The sequence below is a fragment of the Haliaeetus leucocephalus genome, unplaced genomic scaffold (assembly GCF_000737465.1).
Source record: "Haliaeetus leucocephalus isolate CR32 unplaced genomic scaffold, Haliaeetus_leucocephalus-4.0 Scaffold752, whole genome shotgun sequence".
NCBI classification, from domain to species: Eukaryota; Metazoa; Chordata; class Aves; order Accipitriformes; family Accipitridae; genus Haliaeetus; species Haliaeetus leucocephalus.
In genome coordinates, this window is record NW_010973188.1 from 925528 (window position 1) to 953498 (window position 27971).

The 27971-nt window shown below is 34.1% G+C and overlaps 1 protein-coding gene across 1 annotated transcript in view; it reads right to left on the reverse strand.

Moving 5' to 3' along the window:
* The window catches only part of DNAH8 (dynein, axonemal, heavy chain 8), a 154877-nt gene that overhangs the window by 33834 nt on the left and 93072 nt on the right, over nt 1–27971 (reverse strand). Inside the window, exons 55-73 of the mRNA XM_010581130.1 lie at nt 26768–26981; nt 26117–26226; nt 25408–25571; nt 20935–21127; nt 20411–20533; nt 18585–18715; nt 18093–18246; nt 17473–17637; nt 16663–16889; nt 16150–16268; nt 12044–12147; nt 10185–10361; nt 8681–8848; nt 7302–7514; nt 5811–5948; nt 5345–5472; nt 4054–4225; nt 3093–3248; nt 785–940 (exon numbers count right to left, since the gene is read on the reverse strand). Of these exons, the coding sequence (XP_010579432.1) occupies nt 785–940; nt 3093–3248; nt 4054–4225; nt 5345–5472; nt 5811–5948; nt 7302–7514; nt 8681–8848; nt 10185–10361; nt 12044–12147; nt 16150–16268; nt 16663–16889; nt 17473–17637; nt 18093–18246; nt 18585–18715; nt 20411–20533; nt 20935–21127; nt 25408–25571; nt 26117–26226; nt 26768–26981 (3012 nt within the window). The remainder of the gene's footprint in view (nt 1–784; nt 941–3092; nt 3249–4053; nt 4226–5344; nt 5473–5810; nt 5949–7301; nt 7515–8680; nt 8849–10184; nt 10362–12043; nt 12148–16149; nt 16269–16662; nt 16890–17472; nt 17638–18092; nt 18247–18584; nt 18716–20410; nt 20534–20934; nt 21128–25407; nt 25572–26116; nt 26227–26767; nt 26982–27971) is intronic.

The window sequence follows — 27971 nt, forward strand, 5'->3', positions numbered from 1 at the left end:
TCCAAGGCCATTTCAAATACCTGGCTTAAGAAAGAGTAGGACCAAGCCACTCCCTTAAGCATATTGTTTGCTCTGACACTCAAAGTAAAACGAATTCACAAAAATAGCAATCATTTTATTTTCATTATCATTAATAATCTGGTCTACCATTTCTCTCATATCCCAGCCAGTTAATTAAGATTATTTGAGAAAAATACATGTGGAATTATACAGCATGTGCAGTCATTTTTTTGCAGGATGTTTGAAGGGAGGTTGCTTTTAAAATTTGGGAGTGATTTCTTTATCCAATGAAGGTCAGAAAGACTCATGATTTTTCAAGGTTGGGAATATACTTAATATTATTAAAACTTTGTGCTTTTTCGCTTGTTCCATTAGAAAACAGCTCTATTCCAGACTAAAGATTCTCCAGTTGCCATAATCAGTGCTCCACACTAGGAAGAGAGAGAGACTTTTTCAATTCCATTAATCCTGTTAAAAGGTGTAACATGAAATTGCTTGAAAAATCAATAGAAAGTATTGTAAACATTCAATAGAATAGACATAACTGGTTCCAGTTTTGAATCTTCAGTAGTAACTTCAGTAGTTAAACTCAAATTTTAGTCTCATGAACTTACTACTCAGTTGAGGCTCTGTCTCCTATATTTTATTAGTTCTGTTTGATTCTTCACATTACCCTACTGAATACAAAGTTTACCTGATTCAGCAGAGGTTTGGAATAAAAGGGTAAAATATCATTCATCACAAAGCCAACTACTTATTCCAGGTCTTTTGTTTGATTACTAACCTTAAAAGAAGTTCCAGATTTCATGAAATTCTTTTCTAATATATTATCAAGGACTGGATCCAACTCTTCACCTATATCTTCAATCACGAGTGATCGTCCTAGTGAAAGACTATCTTCTAGGTGTGTACGGAAATACTTGTCATTCAAAGTCGTTACCTCAAAACATAAATTATAAATTGATTTAAGGATAAAAACATTTCTGCAAAGTCTTATATGAAAACCACAGATCTAACTATGAAATTATGAACATTTTTTCATTGTTTTTGTTAGTTGCATTTTAAAGAAAGTAATAAACATTGACCATGCAGCAATTTATGCAGAAATACTTCCTGTGTACACAATGAAAAGTACAATAAAAAGGTGAATTAAAAGATTGGCTGTAATGGAATCCACAAAATTTCATTATGAGAATAATGATGTACCAAATAAAAATGGTACAGATTATTGGGAATTGAAGATGTTACATATATTTTTGAAATCAGAGACACCTAACTTCTTTTAATGTTCTATTCTATGTCCTGAGGACTAGCTTTTCTAATTTTAGCTTTGAAACCTTGAGAAATTCTTTCTGGAAACCTGAATTCAGTCTAACAAATGAATTGTTGTTACAATATTATGAACTCAGATCCTTGAAATATCATGAAATGGGATTCATAATATATGAAACCATTAAAAAACAAAGTAAATAAAACACTCCTTTTGTATTGCTTCCTAGATTTTGATTTTCAGAAAGTTCTCATATTATTTTCAAGATTTTCTCTGCAGGTATGAAATAGGGCCATTCTACTGAAATGTCCTGGTGGACAAGTTCAGCATTAGCCAGCAATCTGCCTTTGCAGCAAAGGTCAACAGCATTCTGGGCTGCATTAGGAAAAACATTACCAGCAGATTGATGAAGACAATCCTTCCCCTCTGCTCCATACTGGAGACACATATTTGGAGTCCTCTGTCTAGTTCTGGGCTCCCCAGTATAAGAGAGACACCGAAGTGAGTCCAGCAAAGGACCACTAAGATTATTAAGGGATTGGAGCACTTGATATATGAGGAAGGCTGAGAGCGCTGGTATTATTTAGCCTCAAGAAGGCTCACAAGGGTATTTACCTATGTATATAAATACCTAGTGGGTGAGAATGAAGAACAGGGAGACAGACCCTTCTTAGTGACACACAGTAACAGGACAAGATGTAATGGGCACAAATTGCAATATAGGTAATGCCATTTAAACGTAAGAAAAAAACCCAAAACTTTATTGTGAGGGTGGCTGAACACTAAAACAGGTTGCCCAGAGAGGTGCTGAACTCTCCATCCTTGGAGGATTCAAAACCTGACTGGACACAGTCCTGGGCAACCTGCTTTAGAAGATCCTGCTCTGAGCAGGGAGGCTGGACTAGATGATCTTCAGAGATCCCTTCCAAACTCAACTTTTCTGTGGTTCTACAGTTTGCTTTATTAATAATAAAATGCTAAGCAAGAACTTCACATCCACTTTACTTCCAAGACTTAAAATCTTCAAAATCTAGAGATCCTAAAACCCTGAAAATTTATTGAGATTCAGGAGGACATATGAGATTTTGCAACATTTAGTTTAACGGTTTTAAAATGCAGGCTCCTTTTCCCATGCTACTTCATTTGTGAAAAATTCATTTGTGATGCAGGCTACAGGTGACATGTGAACATCTTTGTATTATATTATGAGCAGACATTTAACTCTATTGCCTGAAGCTATAAAAGAGCTATTAAAACTGCAGTAACGTTAGGATGCACAAATTTGTCTTGGATTTGGTTTTAACTGGTTGTCCTCAATTTGCTTTTACAGCAATAACTTCGTATATGAATTCCACCTCGGGTTCTAAATTCTGGACCGCATCAGTTCAAGTACTTTGCCTACATTTTCAAAGCTATAAGTTATCCTGCCTTTGTCTATAATCTTACTAATAGTTGCCCAATTTATTCTCATTTAATAATTTCATATTATACTCTTTTGTTATACTTTTCACCACTTTGCCCTCTGTGTAGGGGACATACCAATATTGAACATGAGGCTATGTCCTTCTCTTTCATACTCTTTGCTAGATTTCGTACCAGTATTTACTTAAAATACAATCTTTTCCAAGTCCTTGAATGGGATTTACAGCTCTGGTCAAGTTGCCTGCTGATGCCTCTACATCATCGTCAGTCTCCATACAAGTTAAGGTTATCTCAATATGTGTATATGAGAGTTACACTGACTCAAATGCAGACACACCCTAAAGCAATAATGTTTGAAGGAATATAATACAGCACATTATTCCTTTAAAACACTGTTCACCTGTAATTCATTATCCTGTTCTTTCTTTTTAATCCATGATTTTCCTTGAGTTTGTGGGTCTACCAAAAGCGGGTATCTAGTTGCCTTAGTGACAATGATACCATTCTGAATTGAGAGATCGTCTCCAGGCAGTCCTTGAAGATTCCACTCACTAATCTAAAGAAAGGGAAAAAAAAAAAAAAAGTAGTTTGGAATAAAATCTCACTGGAATTAACCTTCAGTTACTATTGTTCTAAGAAATAATGTGGACATCAAGCCAAAGGGGATGCATATCTGAACCTGCTGAAAAATGATGAATGTAGATGGAAAAATATTTCCAGGAGTTTATTTTATGGATGTCTTTAACTATATAGAATGATAAAAAATATATTTATAAAGTGTAAGAAAGTCAAAAGGCAGCTTGACAGCCAAATTAAACATTGGGATCAATTAAGAAAAAAACAGGCTGAGAGAGCTTTGGGGGATTAATATTTACTGAAGGAAACTTGAAGATTCTGGCGTTGTCATCTGATTTCTCATACATTCACATTGAATGAAAAGAATTGATATGTTTTTTTTTAAATGTTCTCTTTGATATAAAATTTATTTTTGAAACCAAACCCAAATAATATTGACAGAACCAAAAGCTAACAATGAAACACAGTGTTTTAGTAGATATGTGATCTATAGCTGTGGCGATGGGTTCTCAGAATAAGATACTTGAAAGTGCACTATCTTTCTGGCAATTGTCTAATTGTCTATGTCACTTGTTTATAATATATAACTTGTTTATCTTTCTAAACATTGCTCAGTACTCAGATGGTTAGTAGATATTTCCAAGAACATTTGGAAACCACAGAACTATACTGCACAGCAATATTAGGGATTATAGTTCTGTTCTAAGCAAGCATAATGCTTGCTAACAGTCACAGAATATATTAATTGAAATTAAAATGAAACCCACCAAGCATCAAGAACTTACTGTTGGCGGATCTACCAACATAGAAATCAGGTTCAGATTTTCAGAAAAGGGGATTTTATGGGCTCTCATCTCTGCTTCCCATAAATCTTTAATCAAAAGCTTCCTGAAATTTTGATTAAAAGGTCCACAGTATGAAAGAAAACCTGTGCAGAGCAGTGCATCTCCCACAAGTCTAGAAAAGGAACAAAATAATAATCAAAAGGTGATGTACAATTTCAATTTCTATTCTTTTAGACAACCAGCTTTTGAAACATAAGAAGATTTCTGTTCTGAGGACAATTTAAGGAGAGAACTGTTGCTCTTTGAGAACAACAAATAGTTTCTTTGTTTTTCCAAAATGTTTTTGTGGCAAAACTTGAGTAGTATCATATGAAAACATTATCTTCACCCCTACAAAGTAATAAAGCCCTGATGACAACTATTCTTTCTTTCATAACTGAAGCAAGAATTTGGTTTATCTCTTAAAAATATGTCTGCAAAACAATATTTATCAAAAGCTACAAGCTTAATTCTCTTGGAATGAGCAAACCTCACCAGAAATGCCCAATTTCCCCATAGGAAATTTATGGAAACAGAAGCATTCCACAGAAGCCGAGCCTAAACTTTCAAGCTCTTTACCTTTAGCAACCATTTTGACAGGTTTCCTGTTTTCTAGACAGCCAGGATCTCTGGCTCCTAGGCTGCTCAACATTTTGTCATTTGGACAGCATCACAATGGGAACTCCCAAGTTTCCAAGTTTCTCAGAATAGGCCTACTGTCCCATGTGTTTCAACACACAGAGTATATGACAAGGGTTATTGTCTGGTCTCTAGGCCTCCTTCTTTTATTCAAATATGCCATAACTAGTATCAAAAGGGATGCTTCTTTTCCTATCCAGCATTAGGCTATGAAGTCTTCCTTTTTCCTTCTCAGTGTCAGCCTTAGATCATCCCTACCTCCCACCTATCTGAAAATTTCACTTCCCCAGTAACGTTGGATCGAGGTGCAGTGCTAGGGTGACAGGAGAGGCAGCTGTACTACAGGCACATAACTGCACTAGAAAGAATCCCTTTGAAAATAAATTCCAAAATTGGAGGTATTGTTCTGAACTGAAATACAAGCACTTAGCACTCAGGTATTCACTTATGGGAGGAAAATTCAAATTCCAGGATAGTTCACTTAATTGTGTAACTATACTAAGATTTCCAGGAGGAAAATGAAGTACAACTATTACAGCTACTAAACAGCTTACTAGCTCTTCAGTTTTTACATGTATTTTGTTGGCATTTTTTTCCCTGATGAATTTGATACCTGTTAATCTGAGATTTAAATTCTTTACTTTGCTGAGTCCACCTAACTTTCTCTTCACTCAGTCCATCTATAAGCACAGAGGCTGCTTGCATCTTTCTTCTGCATGTTTCTGCATCATTCAGTAAGTCCTAAAATTGAAAAAATGTCCTACATAATTTAATAGTAGAAAGCAAAAATTTAAAGTTATTTTATATATTTTTTCATCCTCTTATATTAATTATGACTATTTTATTTGTTTAAAACTCATTCTTGAGAACACTAAGTGTATCTATTGTCTAACATGTGCCTATTCACAGAAAGAAGGAAATATGAGAGAACGTAGATTTAAATCTCTTATTTTTATACCTGAACCTCATCCATGTCATTTAAGGTAGCAGGCCCTAAACGCGTGTTTGTATCAAATCCCAATTACATAACAGTATTGTATGCAAGCATTTTTCATAATACTACAATACTTCTATCTCACCATTTTCTCCGTCATCGCTGCATCAAACCTTGCCTGCACTTTATCCAGTTCAGCTTGCTTTTCACCTAATGCCTCCTGAGCCTTTGCTAATTCTGCATTAGCTATTTTCAGGTGGCCCTCCTGTTTTGCCAAGTTAGTCTGCAAAGAGAAGAAATATTAAAACAATAATCATGCAAGATTTGAATATACTTCAATGAATTATTTTAAGCCTGCTAAGCTGGTAATCATGAGACAATAATACATCAAAATAAATTTTATATTAATATTTATAGAAATATTAAAAATATTGTCTGAAAACTGTGTTACATATATACTGCAGATATTATTTTTTTGTTACACAACAATGTAGTACTCAAGGTTCCTACTACGTATTGTTAACTCTATTTCTTTTTTAAAAATTTACATTTAAAGAAGCTGGTTAAGGAAGTAAGGTTTCTGATCTGTACATACTGATTAGCCTAGAGGAACAATCACTCAATCTTCTTGCTTGATTATATGCTTTATTATTTCTTTTTTATTGGTACATTCTGTAGTGATCAACAATCATAACAACAGGAGACTGGTCCTTTATCAGCTAACAATATAGCTTTTACCCACTAGAAAACCATGGTCCTAAACCAGTGAATCTTCCCATTGCCCCTAAACTGATATTAATGCGGAACACAGGAAATTCATTAAATAACTTTTTTTAATCATCCACCTGCATTACTTTTACTTTTGTAAATAACATTACTACCAGTGGCAAAAAGTATGGAAAAGATTTGGAATCACCGTTCAAATGCTTTCCCCTTCTACTACTTTTTTTTTTTTTTTGTAAACTGTGTTACATGTAGGGTTTAAATACTTGGTTTAGAATCCAAAAAGCAAGAAACACTGCCTTTGAGTTTTTATATGGTTTTTACCACTGATAAAGTTGGTTTTATTCAGATGTTCACAAACATCAAAAAGAACACCCACGCTAATGTAAAAATGACTCCTAAAAATGTTTTACTGAGTTTGGCTGCCACTATTGCAACATAACTCCTTTATTGATGTGAGCCCCGAATCTCTTCAGAATGCCCATATTTGCACAAGATATCAGCCCTTCACTCCCTCTAAGTTATCGTATGAAAGCAAAGAAGGTAAAATAGCTGCAAACCTCTGTTTGCAGGACTCTTCAGAAAAGCAATGAAGATCCTGGTATAACTTTTTAAAAACAATTATAAAGTAATTATAACATAATAAAAACAAAGACTGAAAACACCTTTCACTGTACACAGTAAACCAGAGCACATAAATTTAATCTAGGCTAATTTTTTGTTCTGTGTTCTGTCTAGAATCAAGAAAAGGATATGGGTTTTTTCTGCTCTTATCATCCTTAGCCACTACAGTCTACAGGCAATTATGTCTGAATAAAGTTATCTAAATATATTTTTTAAATCCTACTACTATTAAAGCAAATGAAATTAAATTACATGGAAAACAAACACAAAGCAAGAGATGATGTATTACCTTAAGAGGTAAGACTTCTCTGTTAACAGCATAAAATATTGCCATGGCTTGTGTCCAAGACAGGAGTCCTGCCACATTACCACACACCTTTTTACCATACTCCAGTGTATAGTCTTCCATGTTAAAGTAAGGCTGGAGTAATTCTACTGTCTCTTCATTGATTGAATCCTTAGGAAACTGCTGTAGACTCTGCAAGAATGGGCCACTCATAAGCTGCAAAAACCAACACAGGATATTTATAAGCTATTTACACCTTTTACATTCAAAAGCTCGTTCATAGATGAGTATGTTAAAAAAGTGTTCCTAAAATTCTTCTGTAAAAAGAGATAATTCATATAGTTAAAAAGTGTGCTAGTCAGTTGTAACTCCTCCCACATGCCTTCAATTATTTTAGTTTTAAGCGGTTATACTCCAGTAACTAGGCTTGACAGTTATTGATGTACTTTCCATCTTCCATATTCCTGTGCTGCCATTTAAAGAGCATTAAAGAAGCAGCATTTCATAAAAAAAATTGAAGTTAAAGCCTCAGACATATATTTGTAACTTATCTAAAGAATGCAAAAAAAATGCTTATGCATTTGTGAAATGTGATCAAAATTCTTCTGGAAAGGGAAATAATTGGGTTTAACTTTTTTCCAATAAATGTTTAAGATGTTAAAGGCAACTTAGAGAATAACTGCTTATCCCATTTCATTATGTCAGTGAAAAATAAGAAGTTTTGAAGATTTCTTAATTGCTGGAAAAGCTTAAATAAAAAGCACGTAATTTTTCTTCATTTGCATGAAGGCGATAATATTGGCAAATTAATACACTAATAGAGATAGGACAGAAATCAAAGAATGGCAGCAGAAGACATGGAAATAAAAGAATATCCTGAGAGAAGATCAAAGTCCAGAAGGAAGAGATGGCTGTCTGACCAAGGAATTTGGGCCAGGAATATTGAAATGCAGAATGGGAAAAGCTACTATCTGTTAGTCAAATAATCTTTCAAACAATCAAGGAGCCTGGGAGGATCAGAAAAGACTGTTTAAATGTGAACCTACAAGCTCCCAAAGAGAAAGAGGGGTTTTTCAGAACACCCTTATCTCATGTATGGTTAACGTGATTGGTATGATTTCTTTATTTATTTATTTGCCACCAGGTCATATGCCAGGAACAGGACAAGGAAAATCTAAAGCTCCTACTGCAAAAGTCTGTAAGCAATTCACCTACTACTTGCTACCAAATAAACTCCATTTATATACTATCCCTACCTTAAAACCATCTGTTTGCCTTTTTACAAAATTCTGTCCCGTTTTGAGTAAACAGCATCATAAATTCTCTGATATGGACTTGCTATTTCTGATATTCAAGAAACACCATTTGAAAACTCTACTTACTTTTAATGATTCTCCCCATGATGGCTTGCAGCAAGGCTTTTCTGGATCCATGGTAACTGGATCTACTTGCTTTTGGAATAGTAGAAGACAACAGTCCATGACTCTCATAATTAGGTGAGGAGGTTTTGCAAGTTTTCTAACAGTAGCAATATCCACTGGTTTGATGGTCTATTTGAAGAAAAATGTAACAGAATCCTGCATCAATACCATTATTCTATTTTCCCATTCAGTATCTTGATTTTAATGTTTGTTTGTCATACTTTTCTCTGAGGCAATTTTGTACTAAATACATACAAAGAAAGCAAGTAACTGAGATTACTTTAATAAATTCCATAGTTCATGAAACTTCAATAATCTTAATGAATATATATTAGACAAGAATATTTTTCCAATGCTAAAGATATCACTCAAAAATCAAATTTATATACATGGAACAGCAGCATTAACTTAACTTGTCAGTCTAAGTGACTGAAGAAAAGTATATTGTAAAACTGCACAGGACTTAATTAAAAGCAGTTTCCTTGGTAAAATAGTAATTTAGATTTTTAAGGGTTAAGTGTCACCATTTATTCTGAGATGGATTTGGTTATTTTTGTTGGGTTTTAAGTTATTATAGGTATGAGATACCACTTTTTTACTTTGTTTTCCAGTAATATCACTGACACTTTGCTTTGTTCAATAACGATTGCAAACTTCAAAACTAACATATTGTGTCTACAAAATACATGCATGCAACTACCTGTCTAGAAGAAGTACAGACACATTATAGAAACCACAGGAAAATGTATGAGTCCACACATTTTATAAGTGATTTTTGTGACCATTTTTTGAAGTTTCATTTATCTCATTATCTAAATGTCAGTGTAAGAGCAAACAATGCTCCTTTTCTGGCTTTTTCCACTCCATATTTTTTGTCACATAAATTCTGGTAACTGGAACAGAAGGCCTTAAAAATATAATACATCATTGTTTCTGATTCTAGAGTTCTTTACTTTTTAATTGTTCAGAGCAGAAAAATGAAATTAAGTAGCACAGCAATGTCTCCAAATTTCTTAACCCTGATTCTGATCACCCTGAATCCCCTTGGTTTCCTGTTTCTCTCCAATTTAAACATTTTTTTGGTGAAGGAAAAGACAGACTTTTATTTGTCTTAAAAGAAAGACACAACTAGCTAAGTATGAAGAAAAAACATTCTTTCAGCACAAGTATTCTCTTGAATTCAGAATACATATGCCTTTAGAATACCTGATAATTTTTTGAAAGATTTGCACCTTCATGATCATCAAGTATTAGGGTGGAAGAACAAATACTATAAAATAATCTCTATGTGTTTAAGGGAAAAAGTGAGCTCCATAAATATTCATCCAAGACACGACCACTAATTGTGAACAGCTGATGATAGCAGTCAAAATCAAGTGACAACTGCATGTTGGTGGCTCTAGCCTTTCTCTCACAGGTGACTCAAATAGTGCTAAACTAATCAAAATGTAAGAATTTTATTCACATTCAGTGCAGCTTCTGCTTCTTCTAATGCTGGTTTAGCTGCCTCCAGTTTAGTCTCTGCTTTCACTTTTTCTAAATCGATTTCATCTACAATTTTTTGTGCTTTATCTTTCACACCTTGGACTTCATTTTTTACTTTAGCTGCAGCTTTGGCACTTTCCGTGACTTCGGCTAGTACCTGGAATTGGTAATAAATATGTAAAATGTATAAATCAAAATGGTGGAACTAGTGATTAAGTCATCAGACACAAAAGAAAACAGATATGTAAAGCAATTATACAGAAAATATAAAGCTAACCCTAACTATATATGGCATTATATAACTATGGAATAAAAAAATTAATACAATTTGCAGAATCCCCACAAAGAAATATCATATGAGGACTTGGACAGTAAAAATTGAATTATTTTTATAATGGATAGAAGACCTTTTTTTTTATCCTATGATGGATTTATATCCTATTTGAATCTATGCTTTTTCAATACAATAAGTATTTGCTTTTTTTCCATTACAATTCTGCAGATAAAAATAAAAATAGTGTAGCTAATATAACTAATGGAACATGGCAAACCATTTGCACCAATGGTCAGCCTCTCTTTTACTCCTCTAGTCTAAGACTCACACTTAATTAGTCTATTCAAAGAACAGCCCCATGTGAATTCACTGAATGAAGTTATCCGTTTGTGTCTGGTTCCTCAGTACATGTATTTTTAATTCTCTTGTGCATGTGTGACATCCAATTGGTGTCAGAATGTTTTTTGACCAGTATCAGGTATATGGTCAAGACTGGCACTCTAAGCATTTACAAGAACATAAACAATGCTCTCAAATACTGAGAGAAAAAAAAAAAAAAAAGACAAATAAAATCCCCAAATCTCTCATTTGTTTTTTTTTTCCCCAAATCCAATTCTGATTTCTATAGGGCTCAGCACTAATGGAAAGAAAGAAATATACAGATTATGAGCAATATTACATGTAGCTTAAATAAGTGTCTGTTCTTTTATTATTTGTCCATACATCTTCTACTTCTGATGACTCATAAGTAGTGCCCTATTGAAAAAGTTGACAACTAAGAGGCTATGTGAATGCTTGCCAGAGAGCTATTTCAAAATGTATATCAAATATAAATATTGAACAAAGTGAACTCTATCAGCCTATCTGTCATACTCCTGAAATGTGAGAAGTGTAATTTCATCCCTTTCTGCCATAATTCTCTTTCTTATGAGATTAAAGGCCTTTAAGAATGCAGGCAGTCACTGGCCAAAAGTTTGCTCTCCAGTGCATATTAAATATGCACCATCATAGCATTATGGTATCTTCCAGAAAACAGAATGCCTATATTAAGACATTCCCTAACATATCTTTCCAGACAGTCATTTTGGAAACTAGATTTCTACCAGACCACCAATCTCATGAACACATGGACACCTTGTTAATGTAAAAGACAAAATATGAAACTGAACTGCGATGAACTTTTTTCTAAGCAATTTTGAAATAGTAACGTCACGTTATCATCTGTTAACTTATCTGCAAATAAGTGCACATATAACCCCAAGTTTAATAAACGTCAATCAAACCATGAAACAAAAAATGAAACCTGATGCTTATAGGAGTGGGTAAGGATTGGGAGGAGAACAAGGAAGGCACTCAACCTCCATTGCAGTCTTAAAGCGCTTCACTTTCAGAAGCAAATGCTGAATCAAGATGCTACAGAGAGAGGAGCGAAACCTCATTTTAGACCACGATGCACATTTTTTGGCTTGTACAAATTATGAGAAGATTCTGCAACGGCACTTTACCCCACTATATATTCTGGTGCTATCCGCTGCCTTTTACTATTTAAACACTCAAGTACTTACTTTATCTGCCTTAATAGATGCTAAAGCCAGTTCCTTCTCCTTAATGGCCAACTCCTGAGAGAGTTTAGCAACTGATTCACTGGCCTCCATCAGCTTAGACAAACCTATTAAGTAAAAGATAAAATGCAGAAAAATGAAAACTATTTTTTCCTAGTTCGGTAATACAATCTAGGTCTAGATCCCAAATGCCTTGTACCTTGTGTTCTCATTTAAATTTGCGTAAAGGAGAGAAAGTGGGTGTAAACAGTCATACTATCATGATTGTGCCTACTATTCACTTTTCATGGATATAAATAATTTCACAAGGTGCAAAATTATTATAAACAAGTTTGATTCTTCAAAAAAGAAATCTATACTTCTTAGTTTTAGTTTGTTATAGCTGTGAACAGTACCTAAAGGTGTATAGGTGGGATATTACCTACAATAATATATATCTGTACTCTCACTATATAAACTTAAAAGAAAAAGGGGGAGGGGTATGTCAAGGATATATTCTGTCATAAAGCCACAGGACAATCAGAAAATCAGACTGATACTACATTTGTATCATTGCATGATGAGATTACATAAATATTAGGATCCATAACTGCCTTCCAATAGGGAGCTCTTTCTAGGAACAAGTGAGAAGAAGTGGAGTCACCAAAAGTGGGCCCAAAAGTCACAGCAAGATTACGACCTCCAGCTCCTGCATATTGAGTTTACCCTCTCTTGTCCCTGGTGACAGAGAGTGCAGAAAAACACATAGAAGCATCTGTGCTCACCTGGCTTAGGGCCAGTCCCATCATAGCTCTTATATGTGCTGAAGCAACCATCCATAGAGATCATTCAGCCTTACACTAACAGTTGCCCAGAGAGAGATGAGTTTTCTCCCTCTATAATTATTATATATTCAGTCTTTCCCACATATTCATGCATTCTTTTTTTCCTCTCCTCTCTTCCTCATAGATTTGAGCACATATTTTTGGCTATTCCTGAGCTCCACATTGCATGCTGAAGCCTCTCTTGCCTCTCCTCTCTTCATCACTGAATCTTAACATCTTAAAACTTGCCTGGAAACATTCCCATTATCTCCCTCTCTACCTAAGGGCTAGAGTCAGAGCACACTTGCAAGTTATACATTTGATGTGTGATGTTTGTCTGTGATGTCTCTCCACTTTTCTGTTACCACATTTCACACAGACAAGCATTCTCTCCTAGTACATTTCTTGTTCTGACACAGTTGCCTCATGATCAGGCTACTGCCATTCTAGAGACTCTTCATTATTCCTCACTAAAAGACAGGTTATTTTGCCACTCTCAGCAATGAGGTTCAAAGGTATATTCACTGAAATATGTTGACTGGGAGACAAGAGAGATGTTTTAGAATGTTTCCTTTTCCCAGACATACACCACTTCCTAAAATACTCTGAGGGATAGAGGTACATACACATTAACATTCCACCCCCACCTCCCACTCCTCTGACAGCAATTTCCAAAATGGTTGTTATTTCACTTCACTGTTAAAAAAAGGTTCTGAAAGAGAAGCTATGAAAGGGAAAGTGATACCGTTTGCTGCATTAGCTTTCCCTGCTACAATCCTAGAGTGAGAAAAAAGAAAGATGGACAAAGAATGTGAATACGCAGAACAAGAAGAACCAAAGAGTTTCTGTTATAAACAAGAAACCTTTATAGCTTCTTCAGGTCCCCTACATACTTCCAATCACAAGAAACATTACAACAGTACCATGCCAGCAGACAATTTTTTTTTTTTTAGTGCTTGTAGTCATAAATGAATGCCTGATTTAGGCATTAGAAACAGGAATAGTATTTTTCAGAGGGATATTTAGAATTCCATGTAAGAACCTTACTGATACCAGCTACAACTTTTCTAAAGCAAGTTAAAAAGGCACCATATATTTTGATCCTATAGAGAGAATTGAGGTAATCTTTATCTCTTGTCAATGTATTTTTTAACTTGTCTGAATGATGACTGCAGAAAAGTAGAGAATATAGAAAAATTATAAAAATCTTTATTAAGATACTAAGCCACAGTACTCTTAGCACCTTGAGGATGTAATTTCTGTCACTTTTAATTAGCAGAAGATCTAGCAATAAGTTGCTCAAAGGGATGACATGCCCAATTTGTCAAAGCTAAACTGAGGTCTTCCTGTAGAACCACAGTTTTATATGAAAAGACATTATCTACACATGTGATGCTCTACCAAGTATTCCCCAGATGGATTCTGAGAGAAGACATATGACGTTAAGCATTTAGAAATAACTGTAATTGTCACCGGACCTCAGTTTTTACCTCATCTGTCTTACTTTTTTTTCACCCAAAGTGACAAAACAGAAAAGACATTACTTACATCTTTCAAACTATGTTGCTCACATAGATACTGCACTGCTGACAAGCACGGTTTCAGTGTGCTCGAGCCAGGGACTTTTCTAGAAATCAGTATTGATCAAGGTATTTCTTACAATTTTGCTGCTTTACAAGCATCTTGAATTGGCCCAGACATCATTACATATAGGAAAAACATTTCAACAAGGAGATGAAAAGAGCAACATTATCTCAGCTGATTTTAATAACATAAAATTTAAATCCTTTATCAGGATAATCTCCTAACAAACTGAAACAACTGTCAATGTTAATCTTTCTAACCTTCTAAATCTTTTGACATTAAGTGATGAAAGACTAAGGATTAAAGGATGGATGTGTGAGATAGTAACTAAAGAATTCATAACTAACTTTTTGAGAAAGTTCCTTAGGATGCAGTAAACAGTGGAGCATGTTTGGAGTCAGAGATGACTAGTATTTTTGTAATACATCTTTTCTATGCAAATGAAAGTATTTAGAAAATACTCTAACTGGCATGAGTAATGACCATAAGCTGACAGACACGATTTTCTGAGCATCAAAGATGCAGCAGTAGAAGATGTACATATCCATGGTTACCTGTACATGATCATTTTGTTTTGAAGACCATGTAAGGAATTAGCATTAACATGTGAGAGGCTAGGAAAATCTACATGTGAAATTTTCTTGTCAGTGCTGAAGCTACTTAGGTTGCTTCTTTTAAATTATTTTTTAAAATAGAAGAACTGGAGAAATAATACAAAAAAAAATCCCACCCTCAGAAATCTTCCAGGTTCTCAGACTTTATCACCATGTCAAGCAGGACTAATGATAAGTTCTGATTTCAAAAAATGGCAACAGATCCATACAGGGAAATTTGCATAATGTGAAAATATTGAGGATCACTTACTTCTCTGCAGTCCACTCTAATTCAGCAAACAGTTTGTGATCTACACATTCTTATTCTATTCTTTTCTTTATGTAAAGTGTACCAGTTGCATTATTAATCATTGTCTAAAAGTGACATCCTTTTACCTTTGCGTGAAAAAATCTTATAATGTAGACTTCTCTATTCTGTTAGATTGATATACGATATCTTTTCCCATATAGACCAAGTTTCCTAAGCTGTTCATTTGCCTTTGTAGATTTACAAAAGCATGTCTAGATGCAAACTGGAGAAAACTGGAAATGTATTCTGAACCCATTACGTACTAATCTAATGCCAAAAATTAAGGTCATTTCAAACAGATATCCAACATTAGAAGGACATTTCAATCATACTTTTCTGTATTTTAGATCCCTAGTTATAAAATGACCACAAGTAACAGTTACTTATTCTACAGCAGAAATCTGAAATAAATCAACTGTGAAGTGCTCAAATTGTACAGCAAGAATTTCCATAGACACGTCCAGAGTAAATTAACTGTATTTAGAGCTACCTCTCTCTACACTACTACATCACATGCTCTCTCTGGCCACTTTCAGGTTCTACTTTCTATTACAAATGCTAAATTGGAAATATTACAGTTTAATATAATGCTGAGATGAATGGTTAAGCTGGCAGCTTCTTTGAGGCATTTTTCTAAGAGAATCACTGTGAGTTGGTGATAGCTGGAGTGCTTGGAAATGGTCCTCATATGCTACCCGTTTTGGACTGTGATCCAGCAGAACTGATTTCAAGTGATCACTGAATAAGAAGTCTAATATTAAAAACACAGATCATTTGAGACCATACCTGGAAATATATGTTTATTCTTATATTGCTTACCTATTTGCATATGTTCAGCTTGTTCATTAATACTCTCTAACTTTTCAGTATAAACTTCTTTGTAGCCATTGATGAAAGACAGATAGGATTTAGGTGTTACATAAGCTCTTCTTCGATACCTAAAACATAATATATTGGCAACATCAACTTAGTACATATTTTTGATGTGTACAGTCATTTGATTATTTCCAATGAAACAGAAGGTTATATAAAACAAGTCTTTAATTCAGTCAAAATCAAATTTCTTCATAATGCAAACCCTTATTTCCAATTACATTGTTTTCATCCACATAAGCGATGTGAAAGATTGTTGGATAGTGGGAATGAAGATAATGAATTTGCACCACAATAGTAATTAGTTTTCATGGCCTTTACATACATTGATATAGCAGATTTATTTTTGTATTAGCCTTAAAAAGACACTTATTGATTCATATAACAAAATGAATTAAAAAAAACACTATCAGTAGCAACACTTTGGGGATTATTTATTGCATTTGTATAAAATATTACCTTTGGAAATAATTCTCACAGCTTTCTGAAACTATATCATGAAAGAGACCCATGGTTTCCACTACTTGTGTTTTAACTGATGCAGAGCAGACCATATTAAATTCTGAAAGAAAGTAACTGGCTACAGCTACAAGAGCTTCTTTGGGCCATCGACTGAACCAATCCATGGTGCACCCTGATATGAGACCAGGAAATTTCAAAGAACGTGCACGGAACTTCTCACCAACCTAAAGAGAGTAACACTGTCAATTTACAATATGATACTTAATTAGATTGATCAAAGTGTTTAATTCATATAAAAACCTAAATGGTCTATTTTTTTTCTTGCTAATTTTCTGCTTAGAACAGCCTGCACAGTTTTTTCTTTTATATAAGTATTTTGCTAAATTTTCAACATTCAATATTTTATGAAATTTGAAGAAAGAATTTAATCACAAATATAAATGTTTCTTAGTATTTTAAAACTTCAGTTAACTTATTTTAAATTCCATTAGATTCTTGTTTTCAAGTAACAAGTAAGAATTTCACAAAGATATATTCATTGATTTGTATTAGGAAAGAATATGCCAGGAGGAAAAAATAAAAATTACTTTAACATGTACGGAATTATTTAATTGTTAAGTATTTTGCTTTTAAGTTCTGACAACTGTACTATTACTTTTTTTATCTCAGCAATTATAATCAGACTTCAGTAATCTTTTTATGCATCTTTAAATCTCCTTGAAAATATAAAGCTTGAATAATCCTGTCACACCTTACAGGATAGTTTGCTAATGGAAGTAAGGAAGACAGATATGAGAAAAAACTTACTGGAGAAAAGCAGAGGACAACATGCAAGTTCTTCTTTGCCCGAGTTAAAAAATATTCATAAAGATTATCAAAGGTAGGAGGACACCGAGGCATCTCTTTTTTCATCACAGGTATTAATCCTTGGGTGATTTCATCCAATTCATCCCGAGCAAATAAATTAGAAATCTTTTTATAAAATTAAAATTGATAAGAATATAAATTGCATGGATCTAATTATTATAGAGTTTATAAATATTTTTCTGTTTACATCATATCTCTCTCTCTGCATATATACAGTTTAGACAGATAAAAAACCAGATTTGTCCCTGATTTAGACATATGTAACTCCATTAAAAACTAGGAAGTCCAACTCAGGAAGAGTACAGACCTTGACTGGCCAGTGAATCCTCATTTAATAAAGGCTACTAAACTACACATCACAGCTCCTTATCTTTTCCTGGCTTACACTGAAATAGAGATGAAGGAACTCCATATCAAGAGCACTCTTTATTTTAAAAGTTGAGATATTTTTTACTTAATCATTATTAATTCTATGATTTATTACCAAAATAAATAAATGGGAACAAATTCTGCAGTTTCCTGCTTCTAAAGTACATTGCCTGTCACATTGAGACTCTTACCTCACCTGAAGACAGCAGATTATTTACATATTCCAAAAATGACTCCTCTTTTATTTCATTATCAGTGAAAATAAAAGTGATACCTTCTCCTTCTACTCCAGCTGTTCTATACAACAATTTTAAATCATCTGACAGATTGCTTACATTATAGGATCTAGGAGGAATAATAAACATCACCTGTTAATTCAAGACAACTCAGAATACTGCTGTTTTCAGATTATAGTGTTTTATAAGCGACAGTGCAACCATCCTTTGTAAACACACATATTTTGCCTCAGGAATAGCTAACAAATGGTCCAGCTTTTTCAGCTCAAACAATCCAGTGTTGTATATAAACAAGATAAGAATTTATTGTTTTCCACATTTTTAAATGGTGACAAAATGAAAAGAAAAAAAGGGGGGGAGGGGCGGCTGTTAAAAACGTAAGGTTATGACTATGTAAAGAGAAAGCAATAGCATAAATTGGATTTATATATTTCTCGCATTTCTTACCTGGTTAAAGTGATCTGAAATATTTTATAGCCAGCAATAAAGGAAGCCAACCTTGAAAGACTTTGTTTTCCAGAACCACCAACTCCAACAAGTAAAGCATTCCCATATGCTGTCCGAATTATCCGGGAAATCTATATAGGAAAAAATGGAAGAAAAGCTCATTAATAAATTTAAATTAAAATGTTAATTAACAAAATTTTTAAAAAACTTATACTCTACACTTTATTTACTGGAGTATAATGTAAAGATTATTAACATTATACCTGCAGAAAATTTTTCCTCTCAAAAGAACACTTGTACATTCTTTAGGAATTTTGTGTAGCTAATGAAAAAGTTGTATGTAAGAATACAGGATGGTTACAATCAGTTACATATAGGATTTAAATACATAAGGGGAGACATTTTGAGCTCCACTTTATGTTGAAGGTATCATCCTGAATGTGTTTAAAAATATCAATAAAAAAACTTTAGCTAGAAGGACAAACATACTAGATTCCTAATTTTAAGAGTCTGAAAGACTTGGACACATTTAAACTACCATTTAATGTTATCTTCTATTTTATCTGCCTTCAACATTCCCTTTGAGATAGTTTTCTTAAGCAGTCTCCTAGATATAAAAGCTGGATTACAAATTTACTAAGTTACTGCTTTTTTACACATCCCCTGTATATACATCACACCTTCCTTGGATTTATTATATGTTAGTGCTCTATTACTTTAAAGATGCTCCAGTTTGCTTTGCTTCTCATGTAAATTATGTACAAAATGCAAAAGATTGGCATCTACATCAAGCCTTTGAATTCTATTCATTTTTTCCTCCAAAGAAATTTTGGTTTTATGCACAGTTCCCTCTGAGCTTATCCAGATAACTATATTAAAATAGAAGTCTAAATGTGAAATTATGAGGGTGACTACATTTATTGTCACCATAGTGACAGCCGGACTCCCTTCTACTACCTAAATGCATATCCTAGATATTCTGGTTAGAACTTGCCAATGGAAATGGAGAATCAGAGACTCTCAAAGTCTTCTGAAATTCACCTAGCATCACATGAACTGTATTTAAAAAAAAAAATAATTATTTTCTTCTGTTTAAATGCAAAGCAAACAAAATAATTTACTTCACTTGCGGTCAACTAGAGAAAAACCAAACATCTCCTGTTTTGGTTTCACTGTGGCTTCTATGTATCTTTCAGTAAACAAATCATCAAGTTAAAGTAATTCCTGAGATAACAAACACAACTTCCTAAATGTGAGGCACAGTGCTTCAAACAAATCTTATGCTTAGCCTTTTTTTTCCCCCATGAATTAGATTCTGACTTCGGATTAATTTTTTCCTTATATCTGCCTTTCTGAATAGGGGTTCAGCTGGTTCTAAACTGAGGCTTTCTTCAACCCTACACACTGATTCTACTACGGCCCTGATTTTTATTTCTTTTCATGTCTCTCATCCAATCAGACTCTACCTCACGTTGTTTTGGTCACTTGTCAGGTAGAGATACCTTTGAAGTGTTCTCTGAATTCTTAATGATTAAAAATCATTCTATATAGAAAATATAAACATGGCTCTTTATGACCACACCTTTCCTATTGAGGAAAATCTTCATACCTCTGAATACATAGAAGCTTAAACGAATATATAAAATAAGGTATTTATTACAAAACATGCAAACAGGTAAAATGACTGTAGCTCTTTCATAGTTCTTGAAAATCACTAGCAAAGATGACAAGCAAGTTTAGGGATTAAGAGTAGCTTTTCAGAACGTGCCTTCTAAGCATAGCTTGTTGGAACAGTTAAACTAGTAAAAAAGTAACAAACCCCAAACCTTAATAAGATGTGTCATTGCATCCCTAAAAAACACCAAATCAAGAAATGATCCTCTAATACATTCATTGTATTGTCTCTGATACATTTGCAATTTTTCACACAGAAATTCAAAGCTGGGAATCTGGGGGGGGGGAAGAAAAAAAAATCAGTTACTGTACTAGCATGGCCCTTCAGAATTTAAAACTGCACTGACATTTTTACACAAACTTGAGTTCATTTATTGGCCACAAATAATGAGATTATTTTGTTAATTCACTGTAGTGACTATAGTTGTGTTTAAACAGAAATTTTCTGCTAATGGTGGGGAAAAAAAGGAGCATGGAGAATAGGAATGAATAAACTACATTTTTATGGCATTATTAACTTTAACATCACTAAAGCCAGAAAAATCTATATATATCTTCACAAAAAACATAGTAGGTATTCAACAAAACTTTCTGTATGATGAGTTCAGCAATATAACATACTTAATAATTAAAGGAAAAATTAAGTGCCTAGTATTTTAAGTGTAAAATGAAATACCTCCTCATAAATTTTTGGTGGTTCAAACACAAAATCTTGTGGTTCATCACCAGTTGGTTCAGGCATCTCCCGTAAAAAATCTGCAAAATATGGTTCAGCTTGGAGAACTTCTGTCAAGTCTGTATCCACATATTCCTCAATTGCTTTAGTAATAGTTTTATCAAACCAGGCTGTATCTTCAGGAGTAATAAATCTAAAAATCATAGATTAGTACAATTAAAAAAAATTATTTCTAGTTATATAGGGAGAAAACCAGATAATTAAATACTGAAAAAAAACATGTAAAATTTCAAGGAAAAATACGTATTAGGCAATACATATTAGACAATAGATTAGGCAATAATCACAGAAATTACATGCTTCCATACTCTAAAGTATAATAGTCAATCACATAAAACACAAAACCAACTTGACTTTCCAACTTTCACCTAGAACTAGGCAGTGACAGACCATTTAATTTGTCAGATGAGAAAGCATGAAAAAGGTTGAGTGATTTCTGAAATAACCATTGGTAAGTGACTCATATCATCTTTCAACCTGCAGCAGAACAGCATAATGTATATTATTATAGTACTGCCAATGAAACTGCAATGAGATAAGGAATAGTGAAAGGAAGATAGTATAAGTCACTACAACCTGACTTCATTCTCAATGCTTCTTGCACCAAAATCTGTAATTAACAAAGAGGGATATACATTGGGATGAGGAGTAATACAGATTGAAATAAAACAGTCTGCAAACACAAATACTGGTGACTACATTTCATTGTTTAAACAACTGTATCTGCTTCCCTTGATAGGTTCAAGATGGTTTTAATACAGATCAAGATCTCAGACTATTGTGATTATCTGTGGCTGTGATTATCTGAGAAGCAATCAAGAGTGGTACTCAGTAGTAACTGGTAAACAAAAGGCAAGAGCCACCTCAATCCCAGAAAAGGGGAATGCTCACTAGAGGAAAAAAAAAATAAAAAAAATCATCTTTACTTCTTTTCCTTTTCAGTGATACAACTGAGAGGAAAAAAGGACAAACATGGAAAAGCTGTACACAGTGCTCTGAGTTTTCAATTAAGACAAAGAATACCGAACAACTGTGGTATAGACAGCCTCGATATACATTATATACTTCATTATTGTGATATAGAGAACGAACTGCTAATTGCTTAATGATTGTCTCTCTGTAACTTTACATACCAAAGACCAGTGCTCATCAAGGATTAATCCTGTCAGAGACTGGTACTTGGGAGTGATGAGCAAGAAGGAACCATGAACAATCACAAAACTTAATTAAATGTTTGATAAATTTACGATCTTGTCGAGAAGGCTCAAGTAGAGGCCTTGCTTGAATAGATAGGGCCAGAAAAGATAAGAACTCCTGCCTTTGTTCTCGTCCTTGTAGATAATTTAGCTTAAACTAACCCTATAGTTTTTACACCACTAATGAGAACTAAGATAATAAGAACACTAACGAGAAAAGACCATACTGCGCAGAATCACCTGAGAAGGGTCAAATAGCGGACAAGTGAGGAAGACTATGGAAGACCACCGGAGGACTCCTGAAGACCACCAGAGACCTTCAATGCGCCTGCGTAAAGGACATTTGCATATGCTAATAGTTTTCCGGAAAACTAATGAATATGTATAACTTTTCTCGGAAATCTAGTGAATATGTATATAGAACATGTATTTAACCTGCACAATTAGACCTGACGGTGTGCACGATAGGTGGAGCGATCCCCCGTGCATCCAGCGCTGCCAATAAAGAATACCTACTTAATAGTTAATCAAGCTATTGAGTCAATTTCTCTGAATCAATTGTTAGAGTTTCTTAGTGATGACATAATACTAACCACTATGGAATCTAAAAGCAGCATAGAAGAAAGAAGAAACTGCATGACTACAGTCTCTCTAATATATAACATATCTGTATAAATACGTATCTTCCATGTCTTTTTAAATTCCCCACAACAAATAAAAAATACAAGAACATTTCACTACATATCAGTGATATTGCTCCTAACTTTAGAGCAGAAAATAATACACTTAAAGCTGTATGACACTTCTGCATCAGTGTGTATGATCCTAACTTTGAATTGAACATTTTCCCCCCTTTTTACATCAACAGCACTCTATTGCACATATAAATGCATATACATCAGTTTCAGGTAATTTATAAGTTTGTATAATATACGGTAGTTCAGGCACTTAGAAACACCAGCACCGTTAGACTTTGTAGTGGATTTACACTGAGTAGGCTTTCTCAGATTATAGAGAAATAACTATTAAAGCCAGCAGAAAGCTCTGGCCTTCATTTTTATATTCCTGACAACTGATGGATAAGATTTCCTTTTAGATTTCCTGCACGCATTTTCTGAACTCAGCATATGTATCTAAGGAGAGAGGAGAAAGTGAGGAGGATTTTCAAATTAGAGTTCCTCTGGGATATTAGAACTGGTCAAAATAGCAATCTTACTTCCTTGGCTCTTAACTCAAGTTTGTTAAAGCACCTTCCTGGGGAAAATGAGAAGACATCAGCCAGCTGATTCAGAGCTCTCAGGGAAGAAAATGAGGGATTCTAGAAGATACAAGTGGGGATGGTAAACAAAACTGGTTGACAATGGTCTATGTTTTGTTTGGAACTGTTTCTAACACCTGGTTTTGGCTTGGATAGAGCTAATTTTCTTCCTAGTAGCTGGTATAGTGCTGTGTTTTGGATTTAGTGTGAGAATGATGGGGATAACACACTGATGGTTTTAGTTTTTGCTAAGTAGTGTTTAGGACTTTTCAGCTTCTCGTGCCCTGCCAGTAAGAAGGCTGGAGGGGCACAAGAATTTGGGAGGGGACACAGCCAGAACAGCTGACCCAAACTGGTCAAAGGAATATTCCATACTATATGATGTCTTGTCCAGTATATAAACTGGGGGGAGTTGGCCAGGAGGAGCAGATCAATTCTCATGGACTGGCTGAGCATTGGTCAGTGGGTGGTGAGCAATTGCATTGTGCATCACTTGTCTTTCTTGGGTTATATTTCGCTCTCTTTTTGTTATCTTCATTACAGTTATTACTATTATTATTCTAATTTATTTTTATTTCAATTATTAAACTGTTATTATCTCAGCCCATGAGTTTTACTCGTTTTCAATTCTTCTCCCCATCCCACCAGGGGTGGAAGGGAGGAGTGAGTGAGCAACTATGTGTTGTTTAGTTGCTGGCTGGTGTTAAATCATGACAACCTGAAATGGAGGGCAGCTGTTTCATCCACCAGTTTTGGCAACTTGTAATTCATCTCTAAGTTTTACATATCTTGTTTTGTTTCTGTTTTGACTGAGTACATGCTAAAGTCCACATACCAATATATACTTAGAAGGATTTCACTTTGTCCTTCTTATCTTTTGGAAACAGAGATGGAATTCCTTAGAATTTTTACACCTTTTCTCTTTCCTTTATGTTGACAAGTTACTAGAATAATAGTGATTAAGCCTGACTGTGCTTGAACACAATGCAATCATTATGTATACATCTTGCTTGCTACCATGCCAAATCATCTGCACCAGACTGCATTTATGTAGTCGGCATCTCAAAATAGATAAATTCCATTTTAGACTTCTGCAACTACATTGACTATTGAAAAAAATCTGGTCATGGAAAGTAACCCCTAAGCACTTGCCAGTTCAAGGCGTTTAGGTCTAATTAAAATCAAGAGCAATATAATATGCCCTCTTGTGTCCATGGCAAAACATTTTTCATTCCTTTCACTTTGTGATAGCTTTACAAAGTAAATGCAGTGTAATAAAATATACATATATATTTTTAAGAGTCAACAGTTAACTTTAATGCTTTATAATTAAAGCATTAATTTCATTAAAATTATGAAGGCCCTTCCTCAGGACATCAGAACAAGAAATTATATTCATTAAAATCCACAGTAGAGGTGGGCATATGTCAAGTTTTTACTAGCAAGTACAGTACTACATCTAGAATTTCACAAGAAATTGAAACACTGTAAATACAAAAATATTACTGGACCTTTAACACAGCTCATAAATGTATCTGTTTTATGAATACTTTAAAGGAGATGGGCCATTTTTTAATCATAGGCATGTGATGTTTTTTTCTGTGAGGAGATCAAAGCAATTTTAAATTATTCTCTGTGTATGAATTTAGGACACCATACAATCCTCTTTTTTACAGAGGAACTGGCTGAGTGTAGACAAAGATAAGTGCAATAAAATGTAGGTTAAAACACAGAATATGTGTATATTTTGGAGTTGTCCATCTAATTACTGAGATAATCTATCAGTACGTAGCATGACATTTGTTGGGATAATACCTCAATGCAGAGTGCATGTAAAACAGGCTAAAATTTTTCATATTGGCCTAATAAGGTTTATCATACGAAGAAGTTTTACAGAAGTATGAACATAAATGAAGTAAATGGTTAAACCTACTAAATATAAAATGCTAGTTATTATACCTGTCAGCAATTACTCTTGTACATTCATGTTTAAAAAGTGTTAGGAGGACAGTACTGTTGTTGCATTCTTCTGCCTTTATAGTTAACATTCCTTGCCAAATTCTAGAAAGGTCTCGAAGGTTGAAGATATAGTGGAATTTAGATGGTGTAGGCAGCATCTTTGTCTAAAGAAAAATATTGTTAATATTCAAAATAGTAACATTTAGAAGGAAGCAAGAATAATATAAATTTATAATTAATAACACATAAAATATAAAAATAACAAACCTACTAATTTTCACACATAATACTGTGGGAAAACTCTTTCTAAGAAGTCACCAAAGCAATTTTATTTGTTTGGAAGCAGGATCTAGCACTAAATGTAGAACCCCAATTCTTATAACATGTAATTATTTCATATGTTGCTCTGGGCTTTATAAATTAAAGATTATAATTTATAAAGACTTTCACTCCCTATTCCTTATAGTGATTAAAGCTTTGGGTAACAGAAATAAAACTATAGGAATGAATGGACTGGTATTTCCATTCATCTGTCTTGTATACTGAAATTTGATATTTTCCAGATGTATCTCCAAAACTTTTTTAGCCCATCTTTCTCCTGTTTTTTTCTTGTTACAGATATGTTCTTAAGGAATATGTGCCTAAATTACACTAATAGACAACACTCTGTTCAGACTGATTGTGATAAAACTTTCCCTGTAATTTACACCTTTGTCCACTGCCACAATATTCTGCCTGTTGGGACCAATTTTTTCACCATATCACATACTTCAGGGTTGAATTTTCTACAGGAATGAAAGTATCCACAGCCAATAATACCTGAAAAGATAAAATGCAATATACCATTAATCTCAAGTTGTAGGATATAATAAGGTAGCTTGTGAGCAAGGCATATAAGTACTTATTTAAAACATTATTTTGCTTTTAAATTACAGATGAAATTTTTTTTTCTCTTTTGTCCATGGCTTTTCTGAACAAGTGTAGAAACAACTGGCAGTAAGTGCTAGCTTTTAACAATATACTGTATTGACAAAGTTAACAGAATTGAGAACTTTAGCAACAGAGGGCATTTCAGATCGTGCAGAGGTAGAATGGTAACCTACATAGTAATAACAGTGCTCATGTTCTTCCATGAAATGCCATTACTTCCTTATTAATTATTTTGCTTGTCCAAAATTAGACAAGCATTTAAAAGGGTTGATTTCTCTTCCACAGCACTATTTTTGCTGTAATACAGCTTCAGTTGTTTCACTAGAAGTAGTCTGAATTTGCATGATGAAAGTGAGAAAGAGAACTTACTTTTACATATTTTAAGTCAATTATGAAAAAGAATTTATACTAAAACAAGAGAAAGAAGTACCAAAAATTTTGTCAATGGATGCATTGGATGGCAATGTACAATTGAATACACAAAACTGTCTTTTTAAACGCTGGGGAATATCATTACGGCCTCCTCCAGGATGTATCATTGCTGCTACTAATTGTACATCTACAATTGTAGTGAAGTCTCCAGGTTTATCCAAGCTGTACATTCCTTTCATTTCCATCATCTGACGAACAATTTCATTTGTCACCTGTAAGTTTATGTAACTTGTATAAATTAGAAATTCAAACAAGAAAAGAAAATGTACCCTGATAATTTAATTTCTTCTTGTATATCTACCATTAATCCCTAGAGAAAGGTTTTCACTTTAATCTAAACTCAGATTAAACTATCTTCCCTAGTCATACCAGAGATCTTGTTTAGGTGATTTTAAACAGCAGAAAAACTCTTTCAGAGATGTACTACCATCTAATATCAACAAAATGTGTTTGTATTCCTTTTAACCAAATAAATTCAATGAACTGGAAAAAAATTGTTTGGTTCCATATTTTGTTGCTGGACATTCAGCTCCAGATGTTCAAACTATGCTTTTCAGTTCTCCCTTGGGCCTCTTTTGAAGCAAAACAAATAATTCTTTTTGAAATAGGAAGCTGTTCATTGTGAAAAGGTTATTCACTCCACATTCCACTCTACAGCACCTATACAGATCAGGAGGCACCAGAGTTTGCCCCCATAGCAACTGCTCCAATGATATTCAGCAAGCCTTATATGCTCATGTACTGCAACAAAGCCATATGATATGCAGCCAGGGCACTGATCACAAACCACCACAAAAATATTTCAGCAATGTCTTGGGGCCATAATGGAAGACCTAGTGGAGGTCCCTCCATAATGGAGATCCTTCCCATTATTGAACACTCTCTGGGCCTGTGAGAGCTTTTCCTCAAACACAACCACCTATGTTCTAGACTACAGTCAAGCAGCTCAGCATTGTGGGTTATTCAACAATAGTTTCAATTTTTAAACAGATTAAAGTTCTCTCAAGTAAGAGCAAATGATGCAAACCAAAGAACTGGTATACCTTGGCATTTAGGTATGTCATGGTTTAACCACAGCAAGCAACTAAGCACCATGCAGCCACTCTATTGCTCCCCCACTCAGCTGGGGAGAGAAAAAGTAGCAAAAGGCTTGTGGGTCAAGATGAGGACAGGGAGAGATCTCTCACCAATTACCATCACAG